Source organism: Scyliorhinus torazame, chromosome 8, assembly GCF_047496885.1.
Source record: "Scyliorhinus torazame isolate Kashiwa2021f chromosome 8, sScyTor2.1, whole genome shotgun sequence".
NCBI lineage: Eukaryota > Metazoa > Chordata > Chondrichthyes > Carcharhiniformes > Scyliorhinidae > Scyliorhinus > Scyliorhinus torazame.
Genome location: NC_092714.1, coordinates 205,928,739 through 205,947,028, shown reverse-complemented (window position 1 = coordinate 205,947,028; position 18,290 = coordinate 205,928,739). Strand labels below are relative to the sequence as shown.

At 53.6% G+C, this 18,290-nt stretch overlaps 1 protein-coding gene across 3 annotated transcripts in view; it reads right to left on the bottom strand.

The window, feature by feature from the left end:
* Nucleotides 1-15,298: 15,298 nt before the first annotated feature.
* The window catches only part of LOC140428339 (sulfotransferase 1C2-like), a 70,388-nt gene continuing 67,396 nt past the window's right edge, over nucleotides 15,299-18,290 (bottom strand). For all 3 annotated transcript variants that reach the window (XM_072514700.1, XM_072514699.1, XM_072514698.1), the window contains one exon: nucleotides 15,299-15,462. In XM_072514700.1, the coding sequence (XP_072370801.1) occupies nucleotides 15,350-15,462 (113 nt within the window). In that variant the 3' untranslated portion in view covers nucleotides 15,299-15,349. The remainder of the gene's footprint in view (nucleotides 15,463-18,290) is intronic.

Genomic DNA, 18,290 nt, shown 5'->3' with positions numbered 1-18,290 from the left:
TGCCAGCGGGAGGCTGGGAGGTTCCTGGATCGTAGGGCCAGCTGGACGGCTCTCCAAACCGTCCCATTCTCCCGTTCTACTTGCCCGTTTCCACGGGGGTTGTAGCTGGTCGTCCTGCTGGAGGCGATACCCCTGCTGAGCAGGAAATGACGCAGCTGATCGCTCATGAATGAGGATCCCCTGTCACTGTGGATGTAGGCGGGGAAAGCGAACAGAGCGAAGATGGCGCTGAGGGCCTTGATGACAGTGGCAGATGTTATATCGGGGCATGGGATGGCGAAGGGGAATCTGGGGTACTCATCGACCACACTGAGAATGTACGTGTTACGGTCGGTGGAGGGGAGGGGCCCTTTGAAATCCACTCTGAGGCGTTCAAAGGGGCGCGAAGCCTTCAACAGGCGCGCACGGTCCGGCCGGTAGAAGTGCGGCTTGCACTCCGCACAGACCTGGCAGTCCCTGGTGACTGTCCTTACGTCCCCGACGGAGTCGGGCAGATTGCGAGCTTTGACCAGATGGTACAATCGAGTGACCCCCGGGTGACAAAGGCTGCCGTGTAGAGCCCGGAGTTGGTCCACTTGTGCGTTGGCACATGTACCTCGGGAGAGGGCGTCTGGGGGCTCGTTGAGTTTACCGGGGCGATACAAGATCTCGTAATTATAGGTGGAGAGCTCGATTCTCCACCTCAAGATTTTATCATTTTTAATCTTGCCCCGCTGTGTGTTATTGAACATGAAGGCTACCGACCGTTGGTCAGTGAGGAGAGTGAATCTCTTACCGGCCAGGTAATGCCTCCGATGCCGCACAGCTTCAACGATAGCTTGGGCCTCCTTTTCGACGGATGAGTGCCGAATTTCAGAGGCATGAAGGGTGCGGGAGAAGAATGCCACGGGTCTGCCTGCCTGGTTTAGAGTGGCGGCAAGAGCGACGTCTGATGCGTCGCTTTCTACTTGGAAAGGCAGTGACTCGTCCACTGCGCACATCCCGGCCTTGGCGATGTCTGCTCTGATGCGGGCGAAAGCATGTTGTGCCTCGGCCGCGAGGGGGAATTGGGTGGACTGGATGAGGGGGCGGGCCTTGTCCGCATAGTTTGGGACCAATGAGCGTAGTAGGAAAAGAACCCCAGGCAGCATTTGAGGGCCTTGGGGCACTGGGGGAGGGGAAGATCCATGAGGGGGCGCATGCGGTCGGGGTCGGGCCCGAGAAGTCCGTTTTGGACTATATAGCCGAGAATGGCTAACCGGGTCGTGCTGAACACACACTTCTCCTTGTTGTGGGTCAGGTTGAGAAGAGTGGCAGTGCGGAGGAATTTATCGAGGTTGGCATCGTGGTCCTGCTGGTCATGGCCGCAGATGGTGACATTATCTAAATACGGAAAGGTGGCCCGCAAACCGTACTGGTCGACCATTCGGTCCATCTCTCTTTGGAAGACCGAGACCCCATTTGTGACACCGAAAGGGACCCTCAGGAAGTGGTAGAGGCGACCGTCCGCCTCGAAGGCGGTGTATGGCCGGTCCGACTTCCGGATGGGGGGCTGGTGGTAGGCGGATTTCAGGTCAATTGTTGAGACGACCCGGTACTGCGCAATCTGATTGACCATATCAGATATGCGTGGGAGGGGGTACACGTCGAGCTGCGTGTACCAATTGATGGTCTGGCTGCAGTCCACGACCATCCTGCGTTTCTCCCCAGTTTTAACTACTACCACTTGGGCTCTCCAGGGGCTGTTGCTGGCCTCGATAATACCCTCCTTAAGCAGCCGCTGGACTTCGGACCTGATGAATGTCTTGTTCTGGGTGCTGTACCGTCTGCTCCAAGTGGCAATGGGCTTGCAATCCGCAGTTAGATTGGCAAAAAGGGAGGGGGGATCGACCTTGAGGGTCGCGAGGCCGCAAACGGTAAGGGGGGGGGGGGGTAAGGGCCCGCCGAATTTGAGGGTGAGGCTCTGGAGGTTGCACTGGAAGTCCAGGCCCAACAGGAATGCAGCGCAGAGATTAGGAAGGACATAGAGGCGGAAGTTACTAAATTCTACGCCCTGGACCGTGAGGGTGACTGTACAAAAGCCTCGGATCGGGGCGGAGTGGGATCCGGAGGCGAGGGAGATCCTTTGATTGGCAGGATGGACCGCGAGGGAGCAGCGCCTTACCGTATCTGGGTGAACTAAGCTTTCGGTGCTCCCATGTGCAGCAGGCACGAGGTCGCGTGGCCGTTGATTTTAACCGTCGTCGACGCGGTTTCCATGTTGTGCGGGCGAGATTGGTCCAGCGTCATCAAAGCGAGCTGCGGGTATCCATCGGATGCTTCGGGTGGCGAGCGTGTGCGGTTCCGATGTCGGGATGTCCGGAGACCCTGTGGGGGACAAGATGGCGGCGCCCATGGTGCGCACATTGCGGGGTCGGGACAAGATGGCAGCGCCCATGTTGCGCACATTGCGGGGTCGGGACAAGATGGCGGCGCCCATGGTGCGCACATTGCGGGGTCGGGACAAGATGGCAGCGCCCATGTTGCGCACATGGCCCCGGGAGGAGAAGATGGCGGCTCCCATTGTGCGCCTGGCGTGGGGGAGGGGGCGATAGCGGGCGCGATCACAGCGACTGCGCGGGCCTGGCACACAGCCGCGAAGTGGCCCTTTTTACTGCAGGCTTTACAAACGGCAGTGCGGGCCGGGAAGTTTTGGCGGGGGTGCTTCTGCTGACCGCAGAAGTAGCAGCGGGGACCCCCGGGGTGCGCGGGTCGGTGTGCGGCGCAGGCGTATTGCGAAGGCAGGGCCCCGGCTGAGGAGGTAGTCGGCGGGATCCAGGAGGGGTAGGAAGGGGTAGAAGGGTGGACAGCGCGGCGGGAGGGGTACGACTGTACGTTACGGGATGCGACTGTCATGGAGAGCGCCAAGGTTTTCGTCTCCGCCAGTTCGAGCGTGGCCCCTTCCAGTAATCGTTCTCGGATGCGGTCCGACGCAATCCCCGTCACGAAGGCATCGCGCATGAGGAGATTTGCGTGTTCGGCGGCCGTGACGGCCCGACAGTCCCAGTCCCGGACGGGTGGAATTATGGCCCGCCAGAAATCTTCGATGGACTCACCAGGTTTGCAAGCGGGTGGCGAGTACATGCCTGGCGAAGAGCGTGTTCGCCTTCTGCGCGTAGTGTTCCTGAAGGAATTCCATTGCTTTTGTGTAATTTGTGGTGTCTTGGATCAACGGGAATACGCTGGAGCTCAGTCTGGAGTACAGGACATTTATCTTCTGAGCCTCCGTTGATGTAGGCCTCGAAACATGCGAGCCAGTGAGTAAAGTCTTTCCTGGCGTCGGGCGAGTGAGGATCCAGCTGCAGGCGATTGGGCTTAATTCGGATATCCATTCTGTGGAAAATCTGACTGTAATAAATTGATGCACGATCAATTGCACAAAGACGCAGATTGGGTACAACTGTGGCTTTATTACAGTCAGATGCGTGGCCTCCTGCTGCAGCTGGCGAAATGGCAGGGCCCTGGAGGTCATGCATATTTATACAGTTCTCCCTGGGCGGAGCCAGCCGGCAGGAGCTACCGGCGAACCTGGAGTGCAGGCCCTACCTTACATCTCCTATTACAGTGGGTCACCTTATCAGGGAGATATCTGTACACTGACTGGTGTCTCTCAGTCCCCTCTCTCTCAGGGAGATATCTGTACACTGACTGGTGTCTCTCAGTCCCCTCTCTCTCTCAGGGAGATATCTGTACACTGACTGGTGTCTCTCAGTCCCCTCTCTCTCAGGGAGATATCTGTACACTGACTGGTGTCTCTCAATCCCCTCACTCTCTCTCAGGGAGATATCTGTACACTGACTGGTGTCTCTCAGTCCTCTCTCTCTCTCTCAGGGAGATATCTGTACACTGACTGGTGTCTCTCAGTCCTCTCTCTCTCAGGGAGATATCTGTACACTGACTGGTGTCTCTCAGTCCTCTCCCTCAGGGAGATATCTGTACACTGACTGGTGTCTCTCAGTCCCCTCTCTCTCTCAGGGAGATATCTGTACACTGACTGGTGTCTCTCAGTCCCCTCTCTCTCAGGGAGATATCTGTACACTGACTGGTGTCTCTCAATCCCCTCACTCTCTCTCAGGGAGATATCTGTACACTGACTGGTGTCTCTCAGTCCCCTCTCTCTCAGGGAGATATCTGTACACTGACTGGTGTCTCTCAGTCCTCTCTCTCTCAGGGAGATATCTGTACACTGACTGGTGTCTCTCAGTCCTCTCCCTCAGGGAGATATCTGTACACTGACTGGTGTCTCTCAGTCCCCTCTCTCTCTCAGGGAGATATCTGTACACTGACTGGTGTCTCTCAGTCCCCTCTCTCTCAGGGAGATATCTGTACACTGACTGGTGTCTCTCAGTCCCCTCACTCTCTCTCAGGGAGATATCTGTACACTGACTGGTGTCTCTCAGTCCCCTCTCTCTCAGGGAGATATCTGTACACTGACTGGTGTCTCTCAGTCCTCTCTCTCTCAGGGAGATATCTGTACACTGACTGGTGTCTCTCAGTCCCCTCTCTCTCAGGGAGATATCTGTACACTGACTGGTGTCTCCCAGTCCCCTCTCTCTCTCAGGGAGATATCTGTACACTGACTGGTGTCTCTCAGTCCCCTCTCTCTCAGGGAGATATCTGTACACTGACTGGTGTCTCTCAGTCCTCTCTCTCTCTCAGGGAGATATCTGTACACTGACTGGTGTCTCTCAGTCACCTCTCCCTCAGGGAGATATCTGTACACTGACTGGTGTCTCTCAGTCCCCTCTCTCTCTCAGGGAGATATCTGAACACTGACTGGTGTCTCTCAGTCCCCTCTCACTCAGGGAGATATCTGTACACTGACTGGTGTCTCTCAGTCCCCTCTCTCTCTCAGGGAGATATCTGTACACCGACTGGTGTCTCTCAGTACGCTCTCTCTCGGGGAGATATCTGTACACTGACTGGTGTCTCTCAGTCCCCCCTCTCTCTCAGGGAGATATCTGTACACCGACTGGTGTCTCTCAGTCCCCTCTCTCTCTCGGGGAGATATCTGTACACTGACTGGTGTCTCTCAGTCCCCTCTCTCCCTCAGGGAGATATCTGTACACTGACTGGTGTCTCTCAGTCCCCTCTCTCCCTCAGGGAGATATCTGTACACTGACTGGTGTCTCTCAGTCCCCTCTCTCTCTCAGGGAGATGTCTGTACACTGACTGGTGCCTCTCAGTCCCCTCTCTCTCAGGGAGATATCTGTACACTGACTGGTGTCTCTCAGTCCCCTCTCTCTCTCAGGGAGATATCTGTACACTGACTGGTGTCTCTCAGTCCCCTCTCTCTCTCAGGGAGATATCTGTACACTGACTGGTTTCTCTCAGTCACCTCTCCCTCAGGGAGATATCTGTACACTGACTGGTGTCTCTCAGTCCCCTCTCTCCCTCAGGGAGATATCTGTACACTGACTGGTGTCTCTCAGTCCCCTCTCTCTCTCAGGGAGATATCTGTACACTGACTGGTGTCTCTCAGTCCCCTCTGTCTCTCAGGGAGATATCTGTACACTGACTGGTGTCTCTCAGTCCCCTCTCACTCAGGGAGATATCTGTACACTGACTGGTGTCTCCCAGTCCCCCCTCTCTCTCAGGGAGATATCTGTACACTGACTGGTGTCTCTCAGTACGCTCTCTCTCGGGGAGATATCTGTACACTGACTGGTGTCTCTCAGTCCCCTCTCTCTCTCAGGGAGATATCTGTACACTGACTGGTGTCTCTCAGTCCCCTCTCTCTCTCAGGGAGATATCTGTACACTGACTGGTGTCTCTCAGTACGCTCTCTCTCGGGGAGATATCTGTACACTGACTGGTGTCTCTCAGTCCCCTCTCTCTCTCAGGGAGATATCTGTACACTGACTGGTGTCTCTCAGTCCCCTCTCTCTCTCAGGGAGATATCTGTACACTGACTGGTGTCTCTCAGTCCCCTCTGTCTCTCAGGGAGTTATCTGTACACTGACTGGTGTCTCTCAGTCCCCTCTCACTCAGGGAGATATCTGTACACTGACTGGTGTCTCTCAGTCCCCTCTCTCTCTCAGGGAGATATCTGTACACTGACTGGTGTCTCTCAGTCCTCTCTCTCTCAGGGAGATATCTGTACACTGACTGGTGTCTCTCAGTCCCCTCTCTCTCAGGGAGATATCTGTACACTGACTGGTGTCTCCCAGTCCCCTCTCTCTCTCAGGGAGATATCTGTACACTGACTGGTGTCTCTCAGTCCCCTCTCTCTCAGGGAGATATCTGTACACTGACTGGTGTCTCTCAGTCCTCTCTCTCTCTCAGGGAGATATCTGTACACTGACTGGTGTCTCTCAGTCACCTCTCCCTCAGGGAGATATCTGTACACTGACTGGTGTCTCTCAGTCCCCTCTCTCTCTCAGGGAGATATCTGAACACTGACTGGTGTCTCTCAGTCCCCTCTCACTCAGGGAGATATCTGTACACTGACTGGTGTCTCTCAGTCCCCTCTCTCTCTCAGGGAGATATCTGTACACCGACTGGTGTCTCTCAGTACGCTCTCTCTCGGGGAGATATCTGTACACTGACTGGTGTCTCTCAGTCCCCCCTCTCTCTCAGGGAGATATCTGTACACCGACTGGTGTCTCTCAGTCCCCTCTCTCTCTCGGGGAGATATCTGTACACTGACTGGTGTCTCTCAGTCCCCTCTCTCCCTCAGGGAGATATCTGTACACTGACTGGTTTCTCTCAGTCACCTCTCCCTCAGGGAGATATCTGTACACTGACTGGTGTCTCTCAGTCCCCTCTCTCCCTCAGGGAGATATCTGTACACTGACTGGTGTCTCTCAGTCCCCTCTCTCTCTCAGGGAGATATCTGTACACTGACTGGTGCCTCTCAGTCCCCTCTCTCTCAGGGAGATATCTGTACACTGACTGGTTTCTCTCAGTCACCTCTCCCTCAGGGAGATATCTGTACACTGACTGGTGTCTCTCAGTCCCCTCTCTCCCTCAGGGAGATATCTGTACACTGACTGGTGTCTCTCAGTCCCCTCTCTCTCTCAGGGAGATATCTGTACACTGACTGGTGTCTCTCAGTCCCCTCTGTCTCTCAGGGAGATATCTGTACACTGACTGGTGTCTCTCAGTCCCCTCTCACTCAGGGAGATATCTGTACACTGACTGGTGTCTCCCAGTCCACTCTCTCTCTCAGGGAGATATCTGTACACTGACTGGTGTCTCTCAGTCCCCCCTCTCTCTCAGGGAGATATCTGTACACTGACTGGTGTCTCTCAGTACGCTCTCTCTCGGGGAGATATCTGTACACTGACTGGTGTCTCTCAGTCCCCTCTCTCTCTCAGGGAGATATCTGTACACCGACTGGTGTCTCTCATTCCTCTCTCTCAGGGAGATATCTGTACAATGACTGGTGTCTCTCAGTCCCTCTCTCTCAGGGAGATATCTGTACACTGACTGGTGTCTCTCAGTCCCCTCTCTCTCAGGGAGATATCTGTACACTGACTGGTGTCTCTCAGTCCCCTCTCTCTCAGGGAGATATCTGTACACTGACTGGTGTCTCTCAGTCACCTCTCTCTCAGGGAGATATCTGTACACTGACTGGTGTCTCTCAGTCCCCTCTCTCTCAGGGAGATATCTGTACACTGACTGGTGTCTCTCAGTCCTCTCTCTCTCAGGGAGATATCTGTACACTGACTGGTCTCTCTCAGTCCTCTCTCTCTCAGGGAGATATCTGTACACTGACTGGTGTCTCTCAGTCCCCTCTCACTCAGGGAGATATCTGTACACTGACTGGTGTCTCTCAGTCCCCTCTCTCTCTCAGGGAGATATGTACACACTGACTGGTGTCTCTCAGTCCCCTCTCTCAGGGAGATATCTGTACACTGACTGGTGTCTCTCAGTCCCCTCTCTCTCTCAGGGAGATATCTGTACACTGACTGGTGTCTCTCAGTCCCCTCTCTCTCAGGGAGATATCTGTACACTGACTGGTGTCTCTCAGGCCCCTCTCTCTCAGGGAGATGTCTGTACACTGACTGGTGTCTCTCAGTCCTCTCTCTCTTAGGGAGATATCTGTACACTGACTGGTGTCTCTCAGTCCCCTCCCTCTCTGAGGGAGATATCTGTACACGCACTGGTGTCTCTCAGTCCTGTCTCTCTCTCAGGGAGATATCTGTACACTGACTGGTGCCTCTCAGTCCTCTCTCTCTCTCTCTCGGGGAGATATCCGGATACTGACTGGTGTCTCTCAGTCCCCTCTCTCTCTCAGGGAGATATCTGTACACTGACTGGTGTCTCTCGGTCCCCTCTCTCTCTCAGGAAGATATCTGTACACTGACTGGTGTCTCTCAGTCCTCTCTCTCTCTCTCTCGGGGAGATATCCGGATACTGACTGGTGTCTCTCAGTCCCCTCTCTCTCTCAGGGAGATATCTGTACACTGACTGGTGTCTCTCGGTCCCCTCTCTCTCTCAGGAAGATATCTGTACACTGACTGGTGTCTCTCAGTCCCCTCTCTCTCAGGGAGTTATCTGTACACTGACTGGTGTCTCTCAGTCCTTTCTCTCTCAGGGAGATATCTGTACGCTGACTGGTGTATCTCAGTCCCCTCCCTCTCTCAGGGAGATATCTGAACACTGACTGGTGTCTCTCAGTCCTCTCTCTCTCAGGGAGATATCTGTACACTGACTGGTGTCTCTCAGTCCCCTCTCTCTCAGGGAGATATCTGTACACTGACTGGTGTCTCTCAGTCCCCTCTCTCTCTCAGGGAGATATCTGTACACTGACTGGTGTCTCTCAGTCCCCTCTCTCTCTCAGGGAGATATCTGTACACTGATGGTGTCTCCCAGTCCCCTCTCTCTCTCAGGGAGATATCTGTACACTGACTGGTGTCTCTCAGTCCCCTCTCTCTCTCAGGGAGATATCTGTACACTGATGGTGTCTCCCAGTCCCCTCTCTCTCTCAGGGAGATATCTGTACACTGACTGGTGTCTCTCAGTCCCCTCTCTCTCTCAGGGAGATATCTGTACACTGACTGGTGTCTCTCAGTCCCCTCTCTCTCAGGGAGATATCTGTACACTGACTGGTGTCTCTCAGTCCCCTCTCACTCAGGGAGATATCTGTACACTGACTGGTGTCTCCCAGTCCACTCTCTCTCTCAGGGAGATATCTGTACACTGACTGGTGTCTCTCAGTCCCCCCTCTCTCTCAGGGAGATATCTGTACACTGACTGGTGTCTCTCAGTACGCTCTCTCTCGGGGAGATATCTGTACACTGACTGGTGTCTCTCAGTCCCCTCTCTCTCTCAGGGAGATATCTGTACACCGACTGGTGTCTCTCATTCCTCTCTCTCAGGGAGATATCTGTACAATGACTGGTGTCTCTCAGTCCCTCTCTCTCAGGGAGATATCTGTACACTGACTGGTGTCTCTCAGTCCCCTCTCTCTCAGGGAGATATCTGTACACTGACTGGTGTCTCTCAGTCCCCTCTCTCTCAGGGAGATATCTGTACACTGACTGGTGTCTCTCAGTCCCCTCTCTCTCAGGGAGATATCTGTACACTGACTGGTGTCTCTCAGTCACCTCTCTCTCAGGGAGATATCTGTACACTGACTGGTGTCTCTCAGTCCCCTCTCTCTCAGGGAGATATCTGTACACTGACTGGTGTCTCTCAGTCCTCTCTCTCTCAGGGAGATATCTGTACACTGACTGGTCTCTCTCAGTCCTCTCTCTCTCAGGGAGATATCTGTACACTGACTGGTGTCTCTCAGTCCCCTCTCACTCAGGGAGATATCTGTACACTGACTGGTGTCTCTCAGTCCCCTCTCTCTCTCAGGGAGATATGTACACACTGACTGGTGTCTCTCAGTCCCCTCTCTCAGGGAGATATCTGTACACTGACTGGTGTCTCTCAGTCCCCTCTCTCTCTCAGGGAGATATCTGTACACTGACTGGTGTCTCTCAGTCCCCTCTCTCTCAGGGAGATATCTGTACACTGACTGGTGTCTCTCAGGCCCCTCTCTCTCAGGGAGATGTCTGTACACTGACTGGTGTCTCTCAGTCCTCTCTCTCTTAGGGAGATATCTGTACACTGACTGGTGTCTCTCAGTCCCCTCCCTCTCTGAGGGAGATATCTGTACACGCACTGGTGTCTCTCAGTCCTGTCTCTCTCTCAGGGAGATATCTGTACACTGACTGGTGCCTCTCAGTCCTCTCTCTCTCTCTCTCGGGGAGATATCCGGATACTGACTGGTGTCTCTCAGTCCCCTCTCTCTCTCAGGGAGATATCTGTACACTGACTGGTGTCTCTCGGTCCCCTCTCTCTCTCAGGAAGATATCTGTACACTGACTGGTGTCTCTCAGTCCTCTCTCTCTCTCTCTCGGGGAGATATCCGGATACTGACTGGTGTCTCTCAGTCCCCTCTCTCTCTCAGGGAGATATCTGTACACTGACTGGTGTCTCTCGGTCCCCTCTCTCTCTCAGGAAGATATCTGTACACTGACTGGTGTCTCTCAGTCCCCTCTCTCTCAGGGAGATATCTGTACACTGACTGGTGTCTCTCAGTCCTTTCTCTCTCAGGGAGATATCTGTACGCTGACTGGTGTATCTCAGTCCCCTCCCTCTCTCAGGGAGATATCTGTACACTGACTGGTGTCTCTCAGTCCTCTCTCTCTCAGGGAGATATCTGTACACTGACTGGTGTCTCTCAGTCCCCTCTCTCTCAGGGAGATATCTGTACACTGACTGGTGTCTCTCAGTCCCCTCTCTCTCTCAGGGAGATATCTGTACACTGACTGGTGTCTCTCAGTCCCCTCTCTCTCTCAGGGAGATATCTGTACACTGATGGTGTCTCCCAGTCCCCTCTCTCTCTCAGGGAGATATCTGTACACTGACTGGTGTCTCTCAGTCCCCTCTCTCTCTCAGGGAGATATCTGTACACTGATGGTGTCTCCCAGTCCCCTCTCTCTCTCAGGGAGATATCTGTACACTGACTGGTGTCTCTCAGTCCCCTCTCTCTCTCAGGGAGATATCTGTACACTGACTGGTGTCTCTCAGTCCCCTCTCTCTCAGGGAGATATCTGTACACTGACTGGTGTCTCTCAGTCCCCTCTCACTCAGGGAGATATCTGTACACTGACTGGTGTCTCTCAGTCCCCTCTCTCTCAGGGAGTTATCTGTACACTGACTGATGTCTCTCAGTACGCTCTCTCTCGGGGAGATATCTGTACACTGACTGGTGTCTCTCAGTCACATCTCCCTCAGGGAGATATCTGTACACTGACTGGTGTCTCTCAGTCCCCTCTCACTCTCAGGGAGATATCTGTACACTGACTGGTGTCTCTCAGTCCCCTCTCACTCAGGGAGATATCTGTACACTGACTGGTGTCTCTCAGTCCCCTCTCTCTCAGGGAGTTATCTGTACACTGACTGATGTCTCTCAGTACGCTCTCTCTCGGGGAGATATCTGTACACTGACTGGTGTCTCTCAGTCCCCTCTCTCTCTCAGGGAGATATCTGTACACTGACTGGTGTCTCTCAGTCCCCTCTCTCTCTCAGGGAGATATCTGTACACCGACTGGTGTCTCTCATTCCCCTCTCTCAGGGAGATATCTGTACACTGACTGATGTCTCTCAATACGCTCTCTCTCAGGGAGATATCTGTACACTGACTGGTGTCTCTCAGTCCTCTCTCTCTCTCTCAGGGAAATATCTGTACACTGACTGGTGTCTCTCAGTCCCCTCTCTCTCAGGGAGATATCTGTACAATGACTGGTGTCTCTCAGTCCCCCCTCTCTCAGGGAGATATCTGTACACTGACTGGTGTCTCTCAGTCCCCTCTCTCTCTCAGGGAGATATCTGTACACTGACTGGTGTCTCTCAGTCCCCTCCCTCTCTGAGGGAGATATCTGTACACGCACTGGTGTCTCTCAGTCCTGTCTCTCTCTCAGGGAGATATCTGTACACTGACTGGTGCCTCTCAGTCCTCTCTCTCTCTCTCTCGGGGAGATATCCGGATACTGACTGGTGTCTCTCAGTCCCCTCTCTCTCTCAGGGAGATATCTGTACACTGACTGGTGTCTCTCGGTCCCCTCTCTCTCTCAGGAAGATATCTGTACACTGACTGGTGTCTCTCAGTCCTCTCTCTCTCTCTCTCGGGGAGATATCCGGATACTGACTGGTGTCTCTCAGTCCCCTCTCTCTCTCAGGGAGATATCTGTACACTGACTGGTGTCTCTCGGTCCCCTCTCTCTCTCAGGAAGATATCTGTACACTGACTGGTGTCTCTCAGTCCCCTCTCTCTCAGGGAGATATCTGTACACTGACTGGTGTCTCTCAGTCCTTTCTCTCTCAGGGAGATATCTGTACGCTGACTGGTGTATCTCAGTCCCCTCCCTCTCTCAGGGAGATATCTGTACACTGACTGGTGTCTCTCAGTCCCCTCTCTCTCTCAGGGAGATATCTGTACACTGACTGGTGTCTCTCAGTCCCCTCTCTCTCTCAGGGAGATATCTGTACACTGATGGTGTCTCCCAGTCCCCTCTCTCTCTCAGGGAGATATCTGTACACTGACTGGTGTCTCTCAGTCCCCTCTCTCTCTCAGGGAGATATCTGTACACTGATGGTGTCTCCCAGTCCCCTCTCTCTCTCAGGGAGATATCTGTACACTGACTGGTGTCTCTCAGTCCCCTCTCTCTCTCAGGGAGATATCTGTACACTGACTGGTGTCTCTCAGTCCCCTCTCTCTCAGGTAGATATCTGTACACTGACTGGTGTCTCTCAGTCCCCTCTCACTCAGGGAGATATCTGTACACTGACTGGTGTCTCTCAGTCCCCTCTCTCTCAGGGAGTTATCTGTACACTGACTGATGTCTCTCAGTACGCTCTCTCTCGGGGAGATATCTGTACACTGACTGGTGTCTCTCAGTCACATCTCCCTCAGGGAGATATCTGTACACTGACTGGTGTCTCTCAGTCCCCTCTCTCTCTCAGGGAGATATCTGTACACTGACTGGTGTCTCTCAGTCCCCTCTCACTCAGAGAGATATCTGTACACTGACTGGTGTCTCTCAGTCCCCTCTCTCTCAGGGAGTTATCTGTACACTGACTGATGTCTCTCAGTACGCTCTCTCTCGGGGAGATATCTGTACACTGACTGGTGTCTCTCAGTCCCCTCTCTCTCTCAGGGAGATATCTGTACACTGACTGGTGTCTCTCAGTCCCCTCTCTCTCTCAGGGAGATATCTGTACACCGACTGGTGTCTCTCATTCCCCTCTCTCAGGGAGATATCTGTACACTGACTGATGTCTCTCAGTACGCTCTCTCTCAGGGAGATATCTGTACACTGACTGGTGTCTCTCAGTCCTCTCTCTCTCTCTCAGGGAAATATCTGTACACTGACTGGTGTCTCTCAGTCCCCTCTCTCTCAGGGAGATATCTGTACAATGACTGGTGTCTCTCAGTCCCCCCTCTCTCAGGGAGATATCTGTACACTGACTGGTGTCTCTCAGTCCCCTCTCTCTCTCAGGGAGATATCTGTACACTGACTGGTGTCTCTCAGTCCCCTCTCTCTCAGGGAGATATCTGTACACTGACTGGTGTCTCTCAGTCACCTCTCTCTCAGGGAGATATCTGTACACTGACTGGTGTCTCTCAGTCCCCTCTCTCTCTCAGGGAGATATCTGTACACTGACTGGTGTCTCTAAGTCCCCTCTCACTCAGGGAGATATCTGTACACTGACTTGTTTCTCTCAGTCCCCTCTCTCTCAGGGAGTTATCTGTACACTGACTGATGTCTCTCAGTACGCTCTCTCTCGGGGAGATATCTGTACACTGACTGGTGTCTCTCAGTCCCCTCTCTCTCTCAGGGAGATATGTACACTGACTGGTGTCTCTCAGGCCCCTCTCTCTCAGGGAGATGTCTGTACACTGACTGGTGTCTCTCAGTCCTCTCTCTCTTAGGGAGATATCTGTACACTGACTGGTGTCTCTCAGTCCCCTCCCTCTCTTAGGGAGATATCTGTACACGCACTGGTGTCTCTCAGTCCTGTCTCTCTCTCAGGGAGCAATCTGTACACTGACTGGTGTCTCTCAGTCCTCTCTCTCTCTCTCTCGGGGAGATATCCGGATACTGACTGGTGTCTCTCGGTCCCCTCTCTCCCTCAGGGAGATATCTGTACACTGACTGGTGTCTCTCAGTCCCCTCTCTCTCAGGGAGATATCTGTACACTGACTGGTGTCTCTCAGTCCTTTCTCTCTCAGGGAGATATCTGTACGCTGACTGGTGTATCTCAGTCCCCTCCCTCTCTCAGGGAGATATCTGTACACTGACTGGTGTCTCTCAGTCCTCTCCCACTCTCTCAGGGAGATATCTGTACACTGACTGGTGTCTCTCAGTCCCCTCTCTCTCTCAGGGAGATATCTGTACCCTGACTGGTGTCTCTCGGTACCCTCTCTCTCTCAGGGAGATATCTGTACACTGACTGGTGTCTCTCAGTCCCCTCTCTCTCAGGGAGATATCTGTACACTGACTGGTGTCTCTCAGTCCTTTCTCTCTCAGGGAGATATCTGTACGCTGAATGGTGTATCTCAGTCCACTCTCTCAGGGAGATATCTGTACACTGACTGGTGTCTCTTAGTCCCCCCTCTCTCTCAGGGAGATATCTGTACACTGACTGATGTCGCTCAGTCCCCTCCCTCTCTCAGGGAGATATCTGTACACTGACTGGTGTCTCTCAGTCCCCCCTCTCTCTCAGGGAGATATCTGTACACTGACTGGTGTCTCTCAGTCCTCTCCCACTCTCTCAGGGAGATATCTGTACACTGACTGGTGTCTCTCAGTCCCCTCTCTCTCAGGGAGATATCTGTACACTGACTGGTGTCTCTCAGTCACCTCTCTCTCAGGGAGATATCTGTACACTGACTGTTGTCTCTCAGTCCCCTCTCTCTCTCAGGGAGATATCTGTACACTGATGTTGTCTCTCAGTCCCCTCGCTCTCTCAGGGAGATATCTGTACACTGACTGGTGTCTCTCAGTCCCCTCCCTCTCTCAGGGAGATATCGGTACACTGACTGATATCTCTCAGTCCCCTCTCTCTCAGGGAGATATCTGTACACTGACTAGTGTCTCTCAGTCCCCTCTCTCTCTCAGGGAGATATCTGTACACTGACTGGTGTCTCTCAGCCCCCTCTCTCTCAGGGAGATATCTGTACACTGACTGGTGTCTCTCAGTCCCCTCTCTCTCTCTCTCAGGACGATATCTGTAATCTGTTCAATAATGGATCAGAGTTGATGTGAAATAATCGGAGTTTGTGTTTTTGGTGATTGGAGAAGTTTATTTGCTTTATCGCTCAGAGTGGTTACAGAACGTTGCGAAACTTCAGTGAGCTGTGAACCATCTGCCTCGCATAGTGTTCATCAAAATCTTCATTCTGAGATACTGTGAAGTGATTCTTCCAGTCTCCAACCTCACCTGTGAGAGAGGGAGAGAGAGAGAGAGTGAAAATCAGGGTGTGAGAGAGGGACAGAGAGATAGAGATGGTGTGGGGGAAAGAGAGAGGGAGAGAGGCACCTGCTGTGGACTGTTTGCAGTTTGTCCGCAACCGCTCCACAGCAGATGCTATCTCCCTGGCTCTCGAAGCAACACTCGAACACCTCAACAACAAGGACACCTACGTGAGACTGCGGTTCGTAGACTAAAGCTCCGCCTTCAACACCATTATCCCGACAAGACTAATAACCAAACTCCGCAACCTCAGACGTGACCCCTCCCTGTGCAGCTGGATCCCCGATTCCCTCACCAACAGACCGCAATCCGTCAGGATAGGCAACAGCACCTCCTCCACCATAGTCCTCAACACCCGGAGCCCCGCAAGGATGTGTGCTCAGTCCTCCACTGTACTCCCTGTACACACACGATTGTGGGGCAAGATTTAACTCCAACTCAATCTGTAAGTTTGCGGATGATACGACTGAGGTGGGCCGCATCTCAAACAACGACTACAGGAGGGAGATAAATCACTTGCATGGTGTACCGAAAACAACCTCTCTAAATGTTGGAAAGACCGAGGAACTGATCATCGACTTCAGGAAGCGCAGCACGACACACATTCCCGTCTGCATCAATGGCTCAAAGTGGAGATGGTCGATAGCTTTAGGTTCCTGGGGGTCACCATCACCAACAGTCTGTCCTGGGCCACTCCCGTTGATGCGACAGTCAAGAAAGACCGACAACGTCTCGACTTCCTCCGGAAGCTAAAGAAATACGGCACGTCTGCATCGACTCTCACAAACTTGTACAGATGTGCGATAGAGAGCATCCTATCCGGCTGCATCACAGGCCGGTATGGCAACTGCTCGGTCCAAGATCGCAAGAAACTGCAGAGTGTGGTGAACTCAGCCCAACGCATCACACCAGCTTGCCCCCCTCCACATTGATTCAGTCTACACCTCCCGCTGCCTCAGGAAGGCCGACAGCATTATCAGAGGCCCCTCCCACCCAGGCATTGCCTTCTTCCAGACCCTTCCATCAGGCAGAAGGTACAGAAGTCTGAAGACTCGCACATCCAGACATAGGAACAGCTTCTTCCCCACAGCTACCAGACTCCTCAACGACTCCCCCTCGGACTGATCTGTTCCCTGTAAGAACACTATTCACGACGCCCTATGCTGCTCTTGTTTGGCCCCTTGTTCCACACTGTAACCAATCTCTATTTGTTAATGTACCACTGTCAATGTACAAAGAGTGTTTCAATATATTTGGGTGAAATTCCCGAGCTGATGTGTTTGGATCCCCTCTTCCCATCCATTCCGTCCCTGGGATCAACATTCCCCTCGCCCTCTGTTGTCGGAGGCTTGGCGACTTCCTGCAGTGTCTCTGGCCAATGGGAACCCCCCAGGATGTTGGCAGTGGGGGATTCAGCGATGGTGATTTCATTGAATGTCAAGGGGAGATGGATATGGTCACGGACGGATTCAGTGTCTGAGGAGTTGTGAATGGTGCTGAACATGGTGCAGTCATCAGCGAACTTCTGACCTTACGATGGAGGGAAGGTCGTTGATGAAGCAGCTGAAGGTGACTGGGGGCCGAGGACTCTCCTCATCGCCTCTTGATATTTGAAGGCGTTCCCATCGCTGAATCCCCACAATCCACATCCTGGGGGTTCCCATGGACCAGAAACTGGACCCAGCCACATAAACACTGCGGCTCCCAGAGCAGGTCAGAGGCTGGGAATCCTGCGGAGAGTAACTCACCTCCTGACCCCCCCCCCAAAGCCTGTCCACCATTGACAAGGACACAAGTCAGGAGTGTGATGGGACCCTCTCCACTTGCCTGGATGGGTGCGGCTCCCAACAACACTCGAGAAGCTCGACACCATCCAGGACAAAGCAGCTCCCGCTCGATCGACACGCTGACCCCCACCTTCCACATCCGCTCCCCCCCCCCCCCTACCTTCCACAGCCGCTCCCCCCCCCCACCGACGCACCGCGGCAGCCGTGTGTACCGTCTACAAGATGCACGGCAGCCGCTCGCCGAGGCTCCTTCGACAGCACCTTCCAAACCCGCCACCTCTCCCACCCAGAGGGACAAGGGGCAGCAGTGGCATGGTGAACGCCCCGACTGCAAGTCCCCCCATTCCCCCCCCCCCACCCACACACACACACTCCATTCGCACAGTTCTCTATGTGTTCGATTCTCCTGCTGATCTTGCTACAGTAACTCAGTCTAACTAACCAGTCTGCTCTAAGCCACGTGGTGGGTGTGATGCTTCTGATCTGCCCCTGTCTCAGAGTGTCGCCTGTGGAAAGAGACAGAGCACGTGTGCCCTGTCCTTATATATGGGTTGTGTAATGCCCCCTTGTGGTAGTGTCACCTCTGGGTGTCTTGACTGCCCATTGGTCGTGTCCGATTCTATGTGTTCATTAGATGTATGTCTGCATGTCATGGCATCTCCGGTGCTCCCTCTAGTGTTTACTTAGTCGTAGTGTATTTACATTAACCCCTTGTGTATTCACAGTGATGGATATCATCACACCCCACATCCGGTGAATGATTTAGTACAAAGGCGGGACTTATAGCTTGAGCCTTTCCTGGTGTGTATGTGTGTGTGTGAGGAGAGGGAGACAGTGTCTCAGGGAGCCGTCCCGCCCCGCATGCTCTACATTGACCCTTTCCAATGGCTAGATCGTCTCTCCCAGCCCAGAATGGAGGTCCAGGGGGTGGGTTCAGGGGAGGCCCAATCCGGCCTACCCGGAAAGGCTGGGCCCAGGGGAGGTCAGGGAACAGGGCCCAAAGTGTGA